This window comes from Aaosphaeria arxii (genome assembly GCF_010015735.1).
Source record: "Aaosphaeria arxii CBS 175.79 unplaced genomic scaffold BU24scaffold_1, whole genome shotgun sequence".
Classification (NCBI taxonomy): Eukaryota; Fungi; Ascomycota; class Dothideomycetes; order Pleosporales; genus Aaosphaeria; species Aaosphaeria arxii.
Window position 1 is genome coordinate 1,940,335 of NW_022983474.1, and position 15,333 is coordinate 1,955,667.

A 15,333-nucleotide genomic window follows, 5' to 3' on the forward strand; every position below is an offset into this window, starting at 1 on the left:
GCCACCTGCCATCCATCTGTCAAGAATGCAATATCATTACCAACCTCCTTCTTTCTTTCTATCTGCTCGTACTCTTTTTTGCCATTCGCGTAAATGTGCTTGATAGTCTGATCAGATCCATCCAGGCCTGCTCGGGTATTCTAGAGTTTACTGAGTACTGAGTTCTTTTCCGTAGTCTCTAACTCTACTGGTTTCTTGTCCTCTTGCTGCGCCTTCTTCTCTTCCCCGCTTTCCATCTACCTCATCCCTATCCTATCCTATCCCATCCTATCAAACCTATCCTCTAGGCTCTGTCTAGTCCCCGTCCCGTCTGTCTCTTCTCTTCCCTTATTCCTTCTCGAGTTACTCCGTTCCCTAGAGTCTGCTGCGTGGGTTTTGCCTCAGTCCTACCGTAACCGTAACCATAACCATGACCCTGTCCTGTTTCCATTGATCCTGGTTCGCCCCTGCCCTGCCCCATTGGCCTCCCGCTTCGGCCCTACTCTTCTTCCATTTCCCACCAAAAACACTTACCTTACCAGTCCCAAGACTGGATCCCACCCAACTCCCAAGACATCATCATCATAATCGTCATAATCATCGTCCACATCCACATCCACATCTTTCATCCACCCACTCTTCGCGCGCGCGCATCCTTCCTCTCCTCAATACTCTACTCTACTCTACTCTACTCTACCGGGTCTACCCTTCCCCGATCCAACTTGTACCCTACTGGTACCTTACCTTACCTAACCTGCCTTGCCAATACCTCACCACTACAACACATTGTCCTGGCTGCTCCTCCTTCTACTCCTCCTCCTGCTCTTAGTTCATTCCTCAACCCGTCGACAATCTTTCCTCCACGTCCATTCAGAAACCAACCCGTTCCGTCGGTCTCCGCCATCTACCAAGACTCGTGTGTGCGTGTGTGTCAATCAAATCTTTCTTCTCTTTCTTTCACACACGATCTCGCTACCAGACTACGTCTTTAAACCATGAGTGAGTGAAACACCGTCTCCGGACTTTCTTTCTTGTACATCACCATCATCATCACCACCACCACCACCACCATCATCATCTCCCCATCTCCATTCTCCTCCTTGTCCTTATCCTCATCCGAAAGAGTCAATCCCTCCTTACCCTTTCGTCCGTCTCCATTATTTGCGCATCTTTCACCGCCTACCTCCCAGACCTGGTCTCCTTTGTCACCGTGCCTTTGCGCTGTGCATTTGCTGTGCTGCGCATGCGCGGCCTTGGTCTTCGGTAGTATCCACCGCCAAACCCAACGCCTCAACACCAGACCAGATCGCCCAGAGTTGCTCTGGCCAGCACCGCGGCTAACACATACACCCATACCCCATCCCATCCCATCATCATCATCAATCAATCAATTCCCAATACCTTACCTTACCTTACCTTACCTTACCCATCTCCTCCCCTCTCCTTACCTCGCCTCGCCTCACCTCACCTCACCTCACATCGCATATCCCAATCTGTCCTTGCCCCCCTCCCCTGCTCTACCTCCAAGAAACCCTTTTTGTCATCTCCTGCCTGGCGCAGCCACATCACGCAGACGTATCCTCTTTACCTTTTCCAAATCTTCCACCATAGCCCGTACGAACCCATACGGCGACAACTTCTACAAATCTCTTGGCTGTCTGGCTAATCAAAGCCTTCCTTGGCATTCTCAGACTTAAAGCGACAGTTCAACCTTCTCGGTCGCAACAATAGCGCATTATCATTCACACGCAACAACACAAACGACATGCCGTCGCAAGCAAACGGCCATGCCGGCACCAACGAGTCTACTCCCCTCCTACAACGATCCCAATCAGACGCTGCCCCTCGCGACTGGAAACATGTCCCCCAGCACGTCGCTGCGGTGACCTGGGCTACTCTCGTCAGCAACTATGTCAACGTCCTCCTCGTCTTCGTCCCCATCGGCATCGTCGCTGGCGCATTGGGCTGGAATCCTACTGCCGTCTTCGTCCTAAACTTCATCGCCATCGTCCCTCTTGCCTCCCTCTTGAGCTTTGCGACGGAGGAGCTGTCTGCGAAGCTCGGCCAAACACTAGGTGGATTGCTCAATGCAACCTTCGGCAATGCTGTGGAACTCATTGTAAGGATACACACCACTCAAATCATGGGAGACAATGGTCAGGAACCAGGCTCTAATTGATATACACAGGTCTCCATCGTTGCGCTACGAGAGGGCGAGATCCGCATCGTACAGTCCAGCATGCTGGGCTCCATCTTGTCCAACATCCTTCTGGTGCGTACAACCATTCCATGCCCTTCCCTCTCCTGGGATGATGCGCAACACCCCATACTGACAGATGTCTAGGTTCTCGGCTGCTGTTTCCTCGCAGGAGGTATTCGCGAACAGGAGCGCTCCTTTAACGAGACAGTCGCTAGCACCATGTCTTCCCTCATGGCCGTAGCTTGCGCATCGCTCATCATCCCCGCCACCCTCTATGCCGCGCTCAAGGACTCCAAGGCCGAGACCGACGGCGGCATTCTCCTCCTCTCCCATGGAACATCCATCATTCTCCTTGTCCTCTACCTCCTGTATCTCTACTTCCAGCTCTTCAGCCACCACGACTTGTTCGATGATGTCGAGGCACAGAACCCCGAGGACGAGGAGGAGCACATTCTGTCTCCCGTTGCCGCTGGCGTTGTTCTCGTCGTTGTCACCGTCATGGTCGCCGTCTGTGCCGAGTACTTGGTCGACAGCATTGATTCCATCGTTGAGACTGCACACATCAGCAAGACCTTCATCGGTCTTGTCCTCTTGCCCATTGTTGGAAATGCCGCCGAGCACGTCACCGCCGTCATTGTCGCCTACAAGGGCAAGATGGACCTTGCCATCAACGTTGCCATTGGCAGCTCCATGCAGATTGCTCTATTCGTGACTCCCTTCCTTGTCATCCTCGGTTGGATCATCGACCAGCCAATGACGTTGCACTTCCAGGGCTTTGAGACAGTCGTCTTCTTCTTGTCTGTCTTGGTCGTCAACTACCTTATCCAGGACGGCAAGAGTAACTATTTGGAGGGTGCCATGTGCTTGGGAACGTAAGTCTTACCTGGTTTTCTTTGGAATGTCCCCGCCCCCACAAAGGTGTATGCATGCACATGCATGCATGCAACCCCCAACCCCTGCACCCTTCCCCATTTAGCACAGACCCACTATCCCCTCCATTGTCTTCTCTTTTTAGAACCGCAAACTGACGTTCTATTTTCAACAACAGATATACTATTATTGCCCTCGCATTCTACGTCTACCCAGACGATGCAAACGGCAACCTCGGCGGCAATTTCATCAACAACTTCTTCCATTAGCACGTCATTTTTGATGCCTACTCCCCCTGAATCCTCATCGGCCGAATTCAAGGATTTGTGCAAGCTGCAACATCCAAAAAGTTCCCAATGATTGGGCGAGAATGAAGAGGACGATGAACAGGGATTTCCCTCATTGCCTCCTCTTTCTGACCCCAAATCTCTTTGTGTTTTTTGTCCTACCCATCTTTTTTCCTTTGTAAATACGTTTTTCCCCCTTAGTAATCCTTTTTTGTCTCTTTTTGTCTCCTCCTGATAGGAGACGGCTCCGTGCTCCATCGTTCGGAGTCCTGTAAGATATTCAAAGGGTCCGGTGCAGAGTCGGTCGATCGGTCGGCCAACCGGCAAACAGGCAAGTGTGTGGGAAATTCCTCGGACATACGGGTTGGGTTCGGTTGGGCTTTTTCGGATTGGCGTTATTTGATCCCCTTTCTCTCTCGTGAGAGAAAAGAGGGGAGGTGGTTTTTCCTTTTGTTCTGTTCTGTTTTCCCTTGCGCATCTCCTATGTTGTTTTATCCCCCTCTTTTTTTTATATCCCGGAATGTGTGTGTGGGAGACGGTGCGCTGTTGCGGCGTCAGGGAAGGAGGACAAGGTTAGGCAGGTAGGGAGGGGAAAACCATATCTGTAGAAATACCTACCTACCCCTCCACACGGTGTGGCTGGAAAGCAAAGAAAGAACGTAACCAACAAACAAACAATACGAGAAACTTTGATCGAAAAGAAAACAAGACTTTTCACTCCCTCACTCACTCACTCTTCACGCTATTCAGTCAATCTCATCTCGCGCCGCCCAACCCGGCAGCGAACGCAAGATACCACACGCGACTCGCCCCGCCATCGATCCAACCGGCCTCCCACGCACCATCCACGCCCTCGGCGAAGAAGCTCCAACTCGCCCTCGCATCCACGAGCGCCAGGTTCGCCATCAGCACGCCCCTCCACCCGCCCGGGACGTGGCGTCTCGCGCGGTCGCGGTCGAAGAAGGCGTCCCACTCGTGTCGGACGAAGGGTCTCGGGCGCAGGTAGACGGAGGCCGGGGAGAGGGGCAGCATGTGGATGCCGTGGATGAGGTGCGGGTCGAGGCCGAAGTAGGTGGCGTGGTCGACTTTGTTTTCGAAGAGGATGCCTGTTACGGTGTTTGGTGTGAAGCGGGCGGGGTGGATTGTTGAGGAGAGGGGGGTGTTCGTGTTGGCGTTGCTGTTCGAGGTGTTGCTGGTGGTGTTGAAGTATGAGGATGGCGATGGGTGGGTTGATGGGGTGGAGGGGACGGTGGTGGTGTTGGTGGTGGTGTTGGTGGTTGAGGTGGAGGTGGAGGGGAGGAGGTAGAAGTAGGTGTTGAAGGTTCGGGCTTGGATTGCTAGCATGAGGTTTCCTGGGTGTGTGGTTAGTGTTCGTTTCTTCTTTTTGATAGCGAGGAGGGAGGGAGAAGTGGATAAATGCAACATACCTCTCTTCTCCATGTTCTCATCTCCAATGACCTTCCCCCACATCTTGATCGCGTAGCTCGCGAACCCGTCCTCAGAGCTACTCTCCTCGTCCTTGCCGTCCGCGCTCTCGAACAGCCCCTTCGCCCACGAGTGCCCATGGAACCAGTCGAAGCTCCTGGAGAACGGGTAGTCGCGGCCATTGTAGTCCGACTCGGCGAAGTCCTTGACAAGCGAGTTGACCCACGCCTTGTTGTCGCGCTCCTCGAGCCAGCGGGCGTCCAGGTGCGCAATGACGGCGGCCGTGTAGACGAAGTAGCCGTAGTGGAAGTGGTGGTCGTTGTAGTAGGTGCTTCCGAAGTCTGCGCCGGGGTCCGTGAAGCCCGCCGACGACACGAGGCCCTTCCACGAGTCGTCGTAGAAGAGAGGGTACTTTTGGCGGTTGTCGACGTAGCGGGCCATCTCGGATTTGAGTTTCTCGAGCCCCGCGAGGTAGGCGTTGTTGTTGAGGACTTCTTTCATGACGAGGAGGATCATGGCGAATTTGGCGAGCGTTTTGCCGGCGAAGTATAGTGAGTCGTTGGGGGTTTGATCTGCTATTGCGGCTTGAAGATCGGACATTGCGGTCGTGTTCATGAAGTCGAGAGTGGCTTGGGAAAGCTTAGGGCGGTTTCCGCTCAATGTCGCGAATGGCCCAAATCCCATGTTGGTGGGCAAGCTGCTTTCCGTGAGCGTGAGGTGCTCGGTCCAGATGGCTGTTGCAACTCCCTTTGTAGTTGTCCGTAGCTGCAGCTTGGTGACCTTAGACTTCAGTGAAGAATCCAGAGATGCAATGTGATGTGGGAGAGCAAACATCAGCAAAGGTGACTTTCCAACCTTGGTGTATTCCAGAGTGTATATGGCCTTGGTATTAGCAACGGTACCAGTCACCCTGGCTTCGATTACGAAAGACCCAGTTGCGGTGTCGTAGAGGGCTTCCCCTTCCGCTCCGAGTGGGTTCTTGGCTATCTGGATGGTTCCTTTGAATCCGCTGGGCCCAACAAGATTGTGCTCATCCTGAGCGTAGAAAGCCGTCCCGTCGTAGACGCTACCTTGCGCCGGATTGACGTATGCGACCCAATGGCGGCCATCACTATCTTCAATTCGATACTTGGTCGATTTTCCGACGAAGATGGGAAGACTGATTGACCGGAATCCTCTGCCGCCACATTGGATGATTGGCGTTGCGTTTCGATAACCGCCCGTGACAAAACTCATACCCTGAACGGTTGGAAAGGTCAATACTGGTTCCGAACGGCCGCCAGAATTTAGGTTGATGTTGACGGAGAAGGGGAGGTGAGTATCCGTTGTGAGTGTGGTGTCCGGTCCAAGCTCCTTCGCAGAGAGAATGAGTGCTTGCTTGCGAGGATTGATGTAGAACTACCAAAGGTCAAATTCGAGTCTCACGATATTGGCAGAGTGTATTTACCCTTGCAGGATCGCCTTCCCCAAGAACCACCTCTTCCGCTTCAACTTGTCCTATATTCATACCCCACGTCTCAGATTGACCACCTGAAGTCCCCTTCCCCCACCAGATGAAGTACGGATGCGTCCATATCGGCTGGTCCTGGTTCCCGAGGAAAGCATTCGCATAGAACTTGTTGGTATGCAGCGTCCTGTCATAGTCGTCCTCAATCCCTTTCCGAGGCACGGGATGGTGTCTTCCGATTGGGATCTGAGATAGAATGTCGTCTCGCTGGATCGGCACGAAGATGTTGGCATCCGGCACTGGCGCCGCGGTCGCGCTCGCGGAAGGCTTGACGGAGCTGAGGCGTATGGGCGACAGCGTGGCTTTCAGGTCCTCTCGCAATGATTCCGTCCATGTTGGATCATCGTCAGAGTCCGGTGGTGGCGATTTTGATGAAGAGCTCTGGCCCATATAGGTTGGTTCTGGTCCTGGAGTCGGGGGGTTTGTAATTGAATGTGAAGATGTAGATTGCTCAAATTGACTAAGAATAAAGGAGATATTCGAGGTTTCTGTAGGGGTTGCAGTGAAGGACAGTGAAATGTCGTCCGGCATATAACCTGTCGTTAGTAGTGGAACTCCTGTTACCGACTGGGCCGGAAGGATGGTGCCTGTCGGTGTAAGAGGCAGTGACAGCGGCGACTCATCATTCTGAACAAATGGCGTTAGTAAAGATATCTTAGGCAGGTGCGAGAGTCGGGTCTGAACATGCTGCAACCAACTATTCTTTGGTCCCTCTGGATAGATTGCATGATGTCGGTGTTGTGCTTATTCGGTGCCGAGTGATATCGAATGATTACACTTGCGAAGTTGCGCATATGCAGCCTCCCGCGCAATGCGCAATGCGGGTGTTGTATACTCGCGCAGAACTTCAATTGAGCAAATCCACTTACCGAATAGACCGTGGTAGAAACCACACTGCTGGATATGTCGACTTGAGATGCATACGATAGAGCCCGAGCCGATGAGGATGTATTCAAAGGGGACGAGAAGTTTGATAGGATCCCCAGTTGGTGTTGTACTGTACTCGGTGTAGCATCCCTCCATGTCGTAGTGCTCAGCGAGCTATTCAAGTACATAAATATAGTCTCCGCTGTAGGGTGAGTGGGCTGCCATAGTTCCAGATGGGTCGTATTATTTAGAGTGTTAGATAATGGTATTGCTGTAGTCCAGTGAAGTGATAGAAAGATATAGAACCATATTGGAACGCCAAGATGATGTAGCAGCATACTTGGGGTAATGCTCAACGAGAATTGGAAAGGTCAAACAATATACTAGGTCCGATTAATCGAAATAAGTAAGGTAGAGACCTTGGAAGTTCGATCTAGATAATGCACAGAAAAGCAGAGGACCTGACTGAACGAGGGAGTGATTGATCCAGGATGAATACTGGCATCGTGGCAGAACTGTTGAAGTTATACTGAGGCATGTTCATCCCGAGCAGAGCCATGGGGAATGTTCAACCTAAAGTGTAAAGACACGTACTTCCCCTCTTGAGATTGTGATAAGGACGTGAAGACATCAGGCCCAGTGGGCTCAAGTCACCTGCCAAGTAGCATCTAGGAGTTGTATACAAATCGACATCCCGTGGCAGCGCCGTGGGAAAGACATGGTCCGGAATGGGGGTCCCGTGATTCAATCTGGATGTTAATTCCCCAGGGCGTTTTGTTGAAATCTTGTCGACGAGAACTGGATGGCGATGCATATTTTTCCTTTGGGCGCATTTCCAGTACCACGAGGGGCGCCCGCCTGCTTATAAGGTTTGGGTTGTGTTGTGACGGATAACCGGCATGGGGCTGACGTCGCCCATGGGAGCTTAACCAGGGTTGGGGCTTGAGGCTCTGCTGGATTTGGGGGCTGAACGAGAGGCACGTGTGGCGCCAGTGCCGAGTATGCCTTGTCATTTGCTATGGTTTCATGGAATCCGGATGTACGGGTCGTATTGTCAAGATTACTACAATGTACTGTACATAGTTAGAATTGAGGGGATCTTGGTGATTGTGAGGTCGGTGGTCTTAGTTCGAGATACGAAGAAGCTTAGCAATGGCGGAACTTGTAAAATCAGCGATAGGTTTGGTACGATTTAAGGACTCTTTTGCCCGGGAAAGATAATCTTAACTATCATTTCTTCAGTCTGCACTTGGTTTATTCTAATTCAACAAGGCACACTTGCAAGTAAATACATTATGCATCACTATGGGCGTAAATCAGGGTGTGGCACAGTGGGCGAGTTGGTCTCCATGAAAGGCATTGATTGGTGTGAATCTTGGAGATGCGGAGAGAGAAACAGACTAAACTAGCCACTCGGCAACGACTGCCGTCCTGCATTCTTGAAATCTTGGACTGTACGGCATAACCTAACACACACACTCTCATGGTTTGTAAGTAATGACGTTAGGATTTGTCTCTTCACTGTACATCTTGAATTACGCATGACAGGTGCCAAACAAAGACAGCCTTACAAATGGACAGTGTCATTTTGTATTTGTGACTATATGTACTCTTGCGGCCGTGACACGACCAATATAGAATCACAAGATCCTCCCTTTTTTTACGCCAAAGTTACACCGATTGCTCCATTAGCTATTCAATTAGAGACATGAAAACTCTCTAAAATCCTGACCGTCCCTGTAGTGATCATGTCTTGTGAGTGCCGATTGATTCCACTGTGAGCTGCCGATGCGGTAAAACCACCGTACAACAGAAGGGTGTGACCCCAGATTTCGACTCCGATTCGGACTATCAGGGCTGCACTGACAGCTGTTGACAGGTTGAGATGCAGACCTTGAATCTTTCAATAAACGACGATAGTTGCAGCCCTTCGTGCCTCTCAAACCATTGGTTTGTGCAAAGGCCGAATAACTCCTTGCTTGACGATAACTCTGGGCTTCGTGGCATCCTGGAAAGTCTGTTTGGTCGTCCATTCTGGACCTTGAGGCAACCTAAGACTCCTCTCGTATTGTTCCTTGGACTCGAAGGGGAAAGGCAATGAGGTTGCAAGGAACTTGCTGTTTGCCTTGACTTTCTTCTGGTTGATAATGACTCTATCCCCGAGCTTGGCGTCTTTACGTTTGGATGGATCTACTCCGGACTTGCGAGTTACGGTCTTTTGTCCCCGTTTGTTGGCACGTTTGGAGAGACCTTCGCCAGTCCAGCTACCCCATCCGGGAAGAGTCGTGACCGTCTCCTGTGGCGCTTCTTCGTCGACTTGAGCCTTCTTCTCCTTTGCGAAATCTGCCTCCACATCCTGGTCTCCTGCGAATGCTTGAGCTGTGAGGGCTTGGTTACTCTGAACAAAATCTAGATCAACTCCTTCGTCCGAGTCTCCATCAGAGTCGTTGCCGTATGTAACCGTTTGCCATCCATCGGCATCGGGCGCACTGACAATCGCCGGGGGCAGCTCGTCGTCACTCGACTTGCTCTTAGATTTCTTTCCTGCTTTGGCTTTGGCTTTGGCTGACTGCTTCTCGTGCGACGTGGAGATGGCGTTGTGGGCATCCAATAAAGCCTCCGTTGCTTTGCTGGGCTTCGCGCTTTCTTTTGGAGCCTTGGTGATGAACGGGTTCTCTGACCGTTCAGTTGAACCCGCTGGGATAAAGCCGGATGACTTCAATGCCTTGCGGCTCTTGCTATCTCCTTCGTCTTCCGAACCAGAACGTTCCTCGAATTCACTACGAGTAGCACGGGTCGTAATGGCAGGCTTGGCACCAGGGCCGTACTTCATTCGACCAATGCGTGCTGTGTTTTCGTCGCCTTCGTCGCTGTCACTCTCCTCACCGGCTAGTTCTTTCTTCATTTGTCTGACTGTCTCGTCATTCTGTGCTTTCCTTGCAGCTTCGGCGTTTTGCATGAACTTCATCTGACCAATCTTCCCCAGGTGGGAGAGATCGGCATTTGTGGAGAAAGGATTTTGCAGGCGACCGAGTGACTTCTGCAGAGCGCCATCTTCGTCATCGTCATCCTCCTCTTCCTCATCAGAAAAGTCAGAATGGTCCTCATCTTCATCTCGGACCTCCTTGCCCTCAATACGGCGGCGAAGCTCCTCATTTCGTCGCGCCATTTCCGTAACGCCATCGCGGGCGTCTTCGTCCCAAACGGATCGTCCGCTGGCCTTGATACCCTTGGCCCACTTGCTCTCACGATGTTTAGCGCCCATTCTCTCCTCTGCCCTTCGTCGATCGTTGTATTCCCTTTCATCTTCAGAAATATCGACACCGTCTGCTTTGAGGGCATCCCTCTCCTTCTGCAATAACCTCTCGCGTTCTTTCCTGTGCACGCGGCGATAAGCTTTGCTCTTAATCTTCTTGATCCGCTTCGCACGAACCTCCTCACGGAAGAGGAGATCGCGTTGCCTGCGGAGCTCTGCTCTTCTCTTTTCCACCTCTTCTAAGGGCAACTTGTTTGTCTGCAATTCCTCCCACTTTTGAATCTGATCTTCGCCGTCATCTTTGCCATTAGATAGACCGCTCTGTTGTAGAATTGACTGAATGGTTCCTTCGAGGTCATTCGCCGGAGCCGATGACGTTGTTGGTACAAGGCGAGTCTCGCCAAATGCCGATCCGGCATTAGGATGTTGGAGAGGGAATTGAAGGTGTTCTGCGCGGCGGTTTTGCTTGACAGTGTCCGTCCATCGTGCCAGTGTGTCGTTTGCCTTCTCGTTGGCCGCTATCCGATCAATCTTGTCTTGTTGACGTTTCGGCAAAGGGGCATCTAGCTTCCGTGCAATATCGTTTCGTTTTGAAGACTTCACATCATCCTGCAATAGCTTCAAGGACTTTTTCTTCTCGGGGTCGGACACTTTGGGCTTGAAGCTTGCAAGATCGACCTTCCTGGTGACTGCGAATTCGGAAGGAGCAGCCGATTCGAGTGCGGCACGTTGATTTTTGCGAGTTCCAGTAGTAGATTCTTCTTCCTCGGGAAGTGATGATATGAGGTTCTGGAGCTTTGAGGCCCTACTGATCTCATCCTCATCCTCTGAAGAAGAATCCGAGCTTTCGTCATCTTCGCTTAGGAAATCACCATTTTCCTCGACAGATCGTTCTTTTGGTTTCTTCTTCTTCTTGTCCTGTTCGTTATCACTTTCCTCATACTGATCTAGGGCCGTGGCCAGATCAATGGCATCCTCACCCAGGTCATCCTCGTCCTCGTCTTCCTCCTCTTCACTATCATCTTCATTTAAATCAAAATCCCCATCCATGTCGAAGTCTTCAGCCGCTTTAACTTGCTTCTTTGCTTTTCCTTTCTTTGGGTCCTGTTTCTTGGTGGTAGAACTTCCTCGAAATGTCCAGCCATCGAATCTCTCCTCGTCGCTCTCTCCAAAAGCCTCGTCACTGTCGATATCGCTATCGTCATCATCTTCAACATGGCCCATGGTCCAATTATTGCCTTCAGAGTCGCTGTCTTCATCGAAACTCATCTCATCGTCACCGCCCTTCCTCTGCCGTCTCCTCTTGGGTTCTTCATCGTCTTCACCTGATTCGCCGTCGCTGTCATTGCGCTGTCGTTTTCTACGTGAGGAGACGTCAGATTCTCCAAGTCGATGCTTGCTTATCTTCGGGTAGTCGCTGGTTTCGTGCGAGGCGATGGCGAAGGCATCAAGTGCGCGTTTGGCGGATTTCTTGGGTTTACGTGGATTAGATTGGGGTTTTGAGGGTCTTGCCCCTTTCAACGAACTCCTTGAAACTCGAGGAGGCATGTTGCGTTATTGTGAAAGCTGTTGTTTAGCAACCAAAAAAATGTTTACGGGTTTGCTTGAGGTGGGCGAAATCTTGGCGGGTAACTTTTTTTGTCTGCCGAACTTTTTCCGCGCGGAGTGTCGCAAGGCAAGCCCACCACCTCCTCAGCAGATCTTGTGCAGTACAGATAGGTCGACGCACCATCAACAAACGGATTACACCACCAGCGAAGTCGATTGAGCTCAATCGCATCACACCATAGCGATGAAGGCCACACAAGCTCTTTTTGGACGGCTACGCCGCCTACCTCTTACCACGAAGCAAACGCGAAAAGGATTCTACAAAGGAAATGGCGTCGGTCACCTTGGTAGCTGGGACCCCGTAAACCACCGAGTTTTCAAAGTCGACTACAGCAAAGTCAGGACTTTTGTCTACCCCCTTACTGGTTTGGATGGTTTTGAGGTGAGAAGAAACGAAGCGCGAGCTGATCACATTAATGCCCATACTAATCTGCGGTTAGCTCACACCATTTGTTGGCCGCCATATCTCGAAAAATGTTCAGAGCGATGATGGAAAGTGGTCAATACCCCAGAAGACCTTCACTGGAGAGGAGTATTTGAGGATGTGGAAAGAGGAGGGAGACCATAATGGAGGATACTGATGCGATTGGGGGCATTGATGGTGCATTATAAGGCGTTTATGATTTGAAATGAGATAAATGTACAACAATTGTGCTATAGGATATACTGCAGGATGATAGGAAAGAGCCCGCACGCATATTGAGCCTGCAGGAAACGTGTGCAAGAATGGACAGCGTTGAATATTCGATGTTGTACATTTTGATATAAGGGTATCTCAGTTACCATGAACACCCGTTCAGTGTTTTTGTATGCCGCATAATGGTCTCCATCACTCGTCTTTCCTTACGCCGATGAAGTAGTTGCCCCAGCCTTCACTTCCAGTGACCTCTTTCCATCCCAAACCGGGAACATACATCACTCCCATTGTCTTCATCGCTCCATTCTTTCCCCAACCCTTCTTCGTGAGCCAATCCCTCAATTCTGCTTCATTGACATACTTGCTCCAATCGTGCGTTCCTTTTGGTACTATTCCCAGAACATCCTCCGCCATTACGTTGGTTACCATCCAGCTTGTCCAAGTCCTAGCAATCGTGGACATCACCAACCAACCACCAGGCTTCACCTGCTGCATGACCTGCTCGAGGAACGGAGCGGGCTCATTGACATGCTCAAGCACTTCAAAAACAGAAACGACATCATATCCATCCGACGGTGACTCCGGCTTAGGTAGCGACTCGATCGAGGCATTGAGATATGTGAGTTTCCCCGGAGCTTGGAGAGCCGGATCGCGCTTCTTGTGCAGCTCCGCCACCTTGAGAACCTCGGGCGTAGGATCAATCGCAGTGACAGACTTTGTATTTGGCAGCCGAGCTGCTGATTCCGCGAAAATGCCGCCACCACAGCCTATGTCTAGATATCGCAATTTCTCGGTATCGAGTCCGGGTGTGCGTAAACGGCAACGGGAAATGAATTCGTGCCGCAGAGGATTCATGAGATGGAGGAGTCGTGAAGGGCCGTGTGGGTCCCACCAGCTGGATGCGAGCGCATTGAAGTGGGAGACCTCCGAGGGGTCGACCGAGGATTTTGAAGCATTGGGATGAGCGGAGGTAGCGGAGGTGAAGCGGATTGCTTGCAATGGTAGAGGCGCTCGTTGTTGACGTATGAACGGTGCGGCTCGTATTAAACTACGGCGGGAGATATGTAGACATGATCGAAAGGCGTGGTTGGGAATGGTCGCAGCCATTGGAGCAGCAATTGGTGTCAGGCTCAGGTTGAGGGTTGAAGTCTTGAGACCAAAATTGTGGCGCGTGCAAAAGGCTGATGTCACGAAATCACGGGCTAACGTGATCAGAATTCCAACATGTATGGATAATGGACTGTTGCTGCACAAGCAAGCAATTATAGCACAGGATCGAGATATCATCGTCTAAAGGAATGGTCACAGAATTCTATTCTCACTGAAAATAAATTGAATTGTTTCATTGAGACGACCCCCCGAAAGTTCTACGATAAATGATGGTATGTTTTCTAACGCCAAAACACCGATAGTGATGCTTTCCAAACTCCAGTATAATGCAGAAAACACAGCTTTACTTTCGCAAGTGCGAGAAATCTTTGAGGATGTTAGCCATATGGGTGTTCGTCTGCTTTCCGCCACGCCTGGCTGCTTTCCGCTTCGTCTTTTCTGCTTTCGCAGTCTTGGCTTCCCGTGGAGCGCTCGAAGGCTTGAGGTTTGCTTTGATAAGTCGATTGCGCAAATCGTCAGGATTAGCAGGAAGTTGGATCCTGAGCCATTCCTCCTTGAACTCCGTATCCATTGGATACATTAAGGTCGGGTCGTTGATCCAAACGGTCTTGGCCTGATTGTCCTTCTTAAGGCGATTGACGAGAATCTCCTTCTTTTGTTCCATCTTGGTGATGCCTTCCTGGCAACTCGGCCAGCCATCCTTGAGATCTTTCACCGATAAACCCTGGGCCGACTTCTGCTTCTGCAGGAAAGACTTGAGGTCATCGGCATTCCGGACAGGAACCTTAGGCTTGTAGCGATATCTCTTCGTCTTCGCGTCGTATTCGATGCGGTTTTTCGGATCTTTCTTGTGGAAAGTGGCGATGAGTGTTTGCTTGTCTTGTTCATAGCTTGCCGACTGTTGCAGATTCAGGAAATCGAGAATCTCCTGCAGGGTCAACCAACGTTGTTCTTTGCGAAGGTGCTCGATCGTATAGGTGACCTGGGTCATCAAGTGACTGCCGGTGCCTGTCTCCTGCGGCTGTGAATATACGATCGATTGCGCGGCATCCTCGCGCTTGCGCTTCCCACCGCCGGTGGACGAGGTAGATGGCGTTGGCGAGGGCGCCGAGAGGTGAGAAGCGGAGCTCGTCTTGAGATAGGACATGGTCGAGAATGTTGTTGCGAGGGCGATATGAAGATATGGCAAGAGGAAAGATACGATCAGAGTCGAAGATCGGTGGTGAGGCTATTAGTTGCTCGATGTGCGGCGTCTAGTGAAAGAGTCGCACGGAGAGAGAGGATAGTCAGGAAGACAGTGGTTTGTACGGTCGACGTACGTTCAGCATACGCCAGTGAAGGGTCTTGCCGGGTTGACGGGCAGCGGCAAGACTATTGTGGTGGATGAACAAATGAATGAATTGTTGAATAAAGACGTAGCCTGGTAATAGTAAGCCAATTGCTCGGAGCAGTTGCGCGGACGCACGGACGTTGCTTGGCTTTGCGTTGCTAAGGACGCGAGTGAAGCTCAAAGAAACATCAACTTCATTGACGGCTCACGTCGCCTGCCCACCCCGACACTCTTTTCTCATTTTCTTCTTTTCTGCT

At 51.1% G+C, this 15,333-nt stretch overlaps 6 protein-coding genes across 6 annotated transcripts; 2 read left to right on the forward strand and 4 right to left on the reverse strand.

The window, feature by feature from the left end:
* Positions 1–1,744: 1,744 nt before the first annotated feature.
* On the forward strand, positions 1,745–3,318 carry BU24DRAFT_339806 (calcium/proton exchanger family protein; the record flags this gene model as incomplete). Its single annotated transcript, XM_033523203.1, has 4 exons — positions 1,745–2,098; positions 2,168–2,251; positions 2,324–3,051; positions 3,228–3,318. The coding sequence occupies 4 exons, from the start codon at positions 1,745–1,747 to the stop codon at positions 3,316–3,318; spliced, it is 1,257 nt and encodes a 418-aa protein (XP_033389377.1).
* Positions 3,319–3,953: 635 nt separating this feature from the next.
* Positions 3,954–7,588, reverse strand: BU24DRAFT_13736 (glycoside hydrolase family 81 protein). Its single transcript, XM_033521099.1, has 4 exons — positions 7,138–7,588; positions 6,209–6,895; positions 4,764–6,159; positions 3,954–4,688 (listed from the first exon to the last, which is right to left on the reverse strand). Exons 1-4 carry the CDS (start codon positions 7,471–7,473, stop codon positions 4,093–4,095), a joined length of 3,015 nt encoding a protein of 1,004 aa, XP_033389378.1. The 5' UTR covers positions 7,474–7,588; the 3' UTR covers positions 3,954–4,092.
* A 1,085-nt stretch (positions 7,589–8,673) lies between these two features.
* Positions 8,674–11,963, reverse strand: BU24DRAFT_416710 (Utp14-domain-containing protein). Its single transcript, XM_033526525.1, has one exon. It carries the CDS (start codon positions 11,937–11,939, stop codon positions 9,075–9,077), a length of 2,865 nt encoding a protein of 954 aa, XP_033389379.1. The 5' UTR covers positions 11,940–11,963; the 3' UTR covers positions 8,674–9,074.
* A 115-nt stretch (positions 11,964–12,078) lies between these two features.
* On the forward strand, positions 12,079–12,866 carry BU24DRAFT_487541 (uncharacterized protein). Its single transcript, XM_033533464.1, has 2 exons — positions 12,079–12,381; positions 12,440–12,866. Exons 1-2 carry the CDS (start codon positions 12,184–12,186, stop codon positions 12,578–12,580), a joined length of 339 nt encoding a protein of 112 aa, XP_033389380.1. The 5' UTR covers positions 12,079–12,183; the 3' UTR covers positions 12,581–12,866.
* Positions 12,607–13,777, reverse strand: BU24DRAFT_416712 (hexaprenyldihydroxybenzoate methyltransferase mitochondrial precursor). Its single transcript, XM_033526526.1, has one exon. It carries the CDS (start codon positions 13,741–13,743, stop codon positions 12,829–12,831), a length of 915 nt encoding a protein of 304 aa, XP_033389381.1. The 5' UTR covers positions 13,744–13,777; the 3' UTR covers positions 12,607–12,828.
* A 155-nt stretch (positions 13,778–13,932) lies between these two features.
* On the reverse strand, positions 13,933–15,152 carry BU24DRAFT_416713 (transcription initiation factor IIE, beta subunit). The gene has a single exon (XM_033526527.1). It carries the CDS (start codon positions 14,891–14,893, stop codon positions 14,090–14,092), a length of 804 nt encoding a protein of 267 aa, XP_033389382.1. The 5' UTR covers positions 14,894–15,152; the 3' UTR covers positions 13,933–14,089.
* Between the last annotated feature and the right edge of the window lie 181 nt (positions 15,153–15,333).

Coding starts and splice junctions, on each gene's coding strand:
- BU24DRAFT_13736 (XM_033521099.1), bottom strand. CDS start 7,473: ATGCTGCTACATCATCTTGGCGTTCCAATATGGTTCTATATCTTTCTA. Junction 6,160..6,208: donor GGGAAGGCGATCCTGCAAGG/GTAAATACACTC, acceptor GACCTTTGGTAG/TTCTACATCAATCCTCGCAA. Junction 4,689..4,763: donor TGAGAACATGGAGAAGAGAG/GTATGTTGCATT, acceptor CCACACACCCAG/GAAACCTCATGCTAGCAATC.
- BU24DRAFT_416710 (XM_033526525.1), bottom strand. CDS start 11,939: ATGCCTCCTCGAGTTTCAAGGAGTTCGTTGAAAGGGGCAAGACCCTCA.
- BU24DRAFT_487541 (XM_033533464.1), top strand. CDS start 12,184: ATGAAGGCCACACAAGCTCTTTTTGGACGGCTACGCCGCCTACCTCTT. Junction 12,382..12,439: donor CTGGTTTGGATGGTTTTGAG/GTGAGAAGAAAC, acceptor ATCTGCGGTTAG/CTCACACCATTTGTTGGCCG.
- BU24DRAFT_416712 (XM_033526526.1), bottom strand. CDS start 13,743: ATGGCTGCGACCATTCCCAACCACGCCTTTCGATCATGTCTACATATC.
- BU24DRAFT_416713 (XM_033526527.1), bottom strand. CDS start 14,893: ATGTCCTATCTCAAGACGAGCTCCGCTTCTCACCTCTCGGCGCCCTCG.